The sequence below is a fragment of the Oryzias melastigma genome, linkage group LG23, assembly GCF_002922805.2.
Source record: "Oryzias melastigma strain HK-1 linkage group LG23, ASM292280v2, whole genome shotgun sequence".
NCBI classification, from domain to species: Eukaryota; Metazoa; Chordata; class Actinopteri; order Beloniformes; family Adrianichthyidae; genus Oryzias; species Oryzias melastigma.
Genome location: NC_050534.1, coordinates 21,055,137 through 21,058,899, shown reverse-complemented (window position 1 = coordinate 21,058,899; position 3,763 = coordinate 21,055,137). Strand labels below are relative to the sequence as shown.

General features: G+C 48.0%; 1 protein-coding gene across 5 annotated transcripts in view; it reads left to right on the top strand.

Annotated features, from left to right (window-relative positions):
* The window catches only part of gata3 (GATA binding protein 3), an 8,705-nt gene that overhangs the window by 2,445 nt on the left and 2,497 nt on the right, over window positions 1-3,763 (top strand). The window contains exons 1-5 of one of the 5 annotated variants that reach the window (XM_036210277.1): window positions 1-673; window positions 958-1,428; window positions 2,384-2,440; window positions 2,618-2,658; window positions 3,241-3,366. In XM_036210277.1, the coding sequence (XP_036066170.1) occupies window positions 442-673; window positions 958-1,428; window positions 2,384-2,440; window positions 2,618-2,658; window positions 3,241-3,366 (927 nt within the window). In that variant the 5' untranslated portion in view covers window positions 1-441. Of the gene's footprint in view, window positions 674-957; window positions 1,486-2,383; window positions 2,530-2,617; window positions 2,659-3,240; window positions 3,367-3,763 lie in introns of all 5 variants that reach the window. The other 4 variants (XM_024291126.1, XM_024291117.2, XM_024291134.1 and 1 more) reach the window with 4 other exon arrangements.

Genomic DNA, 3,763 nt, shown 5'->3' with positions numbered 1-3,763 from the left:
GAGAGAGAGCTACAGGGCACACGGGGGAGAGAGAGGAGTTAATGGAGAGGGCTTCAACTGCGCACCAACTCAGATTTGATCAGAGTTTGAGTTGCTGAAGCTGCGCGCGGGGCTGAGCCGGCCCAAACACGAGCAACTCCTGGAGTTCTGCTGGAACCGGACCTGTTCTTTCTGCGTCTTCTATTTTTCTTTTTTATGTTTGTTTGTTTTCTTTTTTTGGGACGGATTTCTGTGACACCCTCGCCTCACGTGCGAATGTTCGAAACGCGCCGAACCGACGCGAACTGAGCCCTGAAACTGTTCCCCCCTCTGCCTCCAGGTTTTCCGTCGGAACCCGGCTGTGGATTTACCGCCAAGGGATTTTTCTTGTCTTGTTGCGGCGCGCGGCGGCTGCGGCGCGCACGAACATTTGCTGAAGAGGCAGAAGACGCAGAGAAGGCGATGGAAGTAAGCGCGGACCAGCCGCGGTGGATGAGCCACCATCCCGCGGTGCTGAACGAGCAGCATCCCGGCTCCCATCACCCGGGCCTCGGCCACTCGTACATGGACCCTCAGTACCCGCTGGCCGAAGATGTGGATGTAATCTTTAATATCGATGGACAGGGCAACCACGTCTCTCCTTATTATGGGAACTCTGTCCGGGCCGTCCAGAGGTACCCTCCACCTCCGCACAGTAAGTCACCTCTTTGGGGCCTTTCATTTTTGTCCATTTTGAAACGGTTTTTTACGCACAAGCTGCGCGTAATTTGTGTTGTGGACATTTTGACTGCGCGCGCGGCCTCACATGTTCATGCCTGACACTGCGGCGTGACTTCCTGACTTCCAGAGGATTTTAAAACACTTTTAATGTTTAAAATGAAACATTAAGCTTGTGCGTAAACTTGTGCGTAAAAGTGCATTTTTTTAATTTTAGGGGTTCCATGATTGTGACCTGCATTTGTGATCTGTCTGCCTCAGGTAGCCAAGTGTGCCGTCCCTCCCTGCTGCCCAGCTCCCTGCCCTGGCTCGAGGGCAGCAAAGGAATCGGCCCCCACCACAGCAGCTCCCCCTGGAACCTGAGCCCCTTCCCCAAGAACCCGCTGCACCACGGCTCCCCGGCCAGCCTGTCCGTCTACCCCCCGGCCTCCTCCACCTCCCTGTCCACGGGCCACTCCAGCCCGCACCTCTTCACGTTCCCCCCGACCCCTCCCAAAGACGTGTCCCCGGATCCGGGCATCTCCACGCCGGGCTCCAGCAGCTCCGGCCGCCAGGAGGACAAGGAGTGCATAAAGTACCAGGTGACCCTGGCCGACAGTATGAAACTCGAATCCCACCACACCCGGAGCGTGGCGTCTATCGGAGCAGGGTCAACCTCTGCCCACCACCCCATCGCCCCATACCCACCCTATGAATACGGGCCAGGCCTCTTCCCACCGAGTGGCCTGATAGGTGGGTCATCTTCTAGTTATGGTTCCAAAACAAGACCAAAAACAAGGTCCTGTTCAGGTAGGCGTGCGCTTTACTACATTCCCTTTTGATCTAACATGAGATTTGCAGCCTCGATATTTGTTCAGTTGATACCAAAAATAAATTAAATTCAAAATAAAAAAGGCCCAAACAGAATAATTCACCATCAACAATATTTACAATCTATTCTAAATATTTTCTTATTTTTGCAAATATTTGTAATTTATTTTAAATAAAATCTTTTTTAAAAATTAAAGAAATAAAATGTTTTCCTGCGCGCGCTCAGGCGCGCAGAAAGGAAGTCTGCCCTCCGTTTATGTGTTTAAGTAATCCCATTACTGTCAGGCCAGCGCGCGCCACAGTTGCATTGTTTACCCAGCGGCGGAGCGACCGGACGCGGCGGCGCAGCGCGCGGGGGGACGGGGGTGTTTAGTGAAAGAAAAAGAAAAACATTTTAACTTAAAAAACTATTAATAATACATACAGAATATTTTATTATTTTGAAATGATTCGGATTTTTTAAAATATATATTTTTAAATAAAAGATAAATGTGTAATATTGCGGGATGAACTGGATCAGTTCCTGGTTCGGTTTCTCCTCTTCTGTGCCAAAACCAGAGCGCAGCATGCAAGTGCCGGCTTGTTTCTTCTTCTTTTTTTCTTCTTCGTGTCTTGTTTTTTTTTTTTTTTTTTGAGAAAAAAAGGTGAAAAATAAGAGGGAAGTGCGTAAAAGCGCTGGGTTTCGTCATGGGCGTGCACGAGCGTTGTTTCACTTTCACCCCCCTTTAAAAAAAAAAGAAATGCGTTGAACTTTAATAGTAATTATATGCAAACAAATGAGAAATAGACAAAGTGTTTTTATGGACCTTCTCACATATTTTCTGATTTCTTCACTGCTGGTTTCTGAGCGTGCGTGTCCCTGTGTTCCCGCATGCAGAAGGCCGGGAGTGCGTGAACTGCGGGGCCACGTCGACGCCGCTGTGGAGGCGGGACGGTACGGGTCACTATCTGTGTAACGCCTGCGGCCTGTATCACAAGATGAACGGGCAGAATCGCCCTCTCATCAAGCCTAAGCGGCGGCTGGTATGTCCCCCCCCCAACCACCTGACATTTCCCTCCAGCTGATGACGTTTCCGTCTCTCTCTGTGTCTGCTCTTCCCCCCCTCTCCAGGAAGAAGTATTAGCTGCAGGAAATTGACTCGACAAGTGCAGGTCTCTGCTTTCAGATACTACCTTAGCAAAACTGCACCGTTTTCTCTTTTGCTTTTATGATTTTTTTTTGTGGAAAGTGTTCGCGCGGGTGGGTGTTTTGTTTCTTAACGGCCTCGCGCGCACAAAAACACCCGCCTCTAAATAGCAGCATTTTTATTTTGCAGCCTTATTTGCAGCAGCAGCAGTAGGGACTCCCCCTCCTCCTTTAAACTCTAAAGGACCCCCCCTCGGACTCCCCAGGAAGATCTCAGTGCGCCTGCGCCATCTCTGCATGTTTGTGAATATTTGTGTTTCTAAAAGGAAATCTTCATCGGATGATTGACAGCTCAGCTTTATTTCAGGGTTGTTAGGCCGCGTGCGTAATTGGAAATCCTTTGGTGAGATAAGGTGGTTCCCGCGCGCTCTCCTCCTTACAGATGAACTTTTTGTGTCTTCTGTCATATTTGTGTTGTTGTTTTTTGCAAAAACAAAACTGTTTTATCCTCCTTCTCCCTGTTTCCTCCTTTTTATATAAAAATGTCTTCCATTCTGATTGGCTCGTTTCTCTTTTTTAATTGACGCGTTCGTTTGTTTTTGTGCCAGTCTGCAGCCAGGCGGGCGGGGACGTCCTGCGCCAACTGCCAGACGACAACGACGACGCTGTGGCGGAGAAACGCCAACGGGGACCCGGTGTGCAACGCCTGCGGCCTCTACTTCAAACTGCACAATGTAAGTCAAAGCCCCCCCTCCCAACCCTTTAAAATAAATGCTTATTTTTTTAATTTCTCTAAATCCCATCCAGACTCCTCTTCTGACTTTCCGGAGCAGACAGATAACAGAATTAATGTGATGCTTTGGCAGCAGGAGGGAATTTAAAATGCGCAAAACCTCAGTCAACTATAGCAGGATATGAATATTAAATCACACGTGTGTGTATGTTCATTTTAATTCCATTAATTTCCAGTTTTTATTTCAGCTTTTTCTCCACCTTTCAGCAAAATGGATTTCAAGCAAAAAATAATGTAATATAATAATAATAATATTAATAATAATGATGTGGAATTTGGTTTGGATCAGATTTAATCTCATTTAGATCATTTTTTTCTGGAGGTTCACGGCGGCGGCG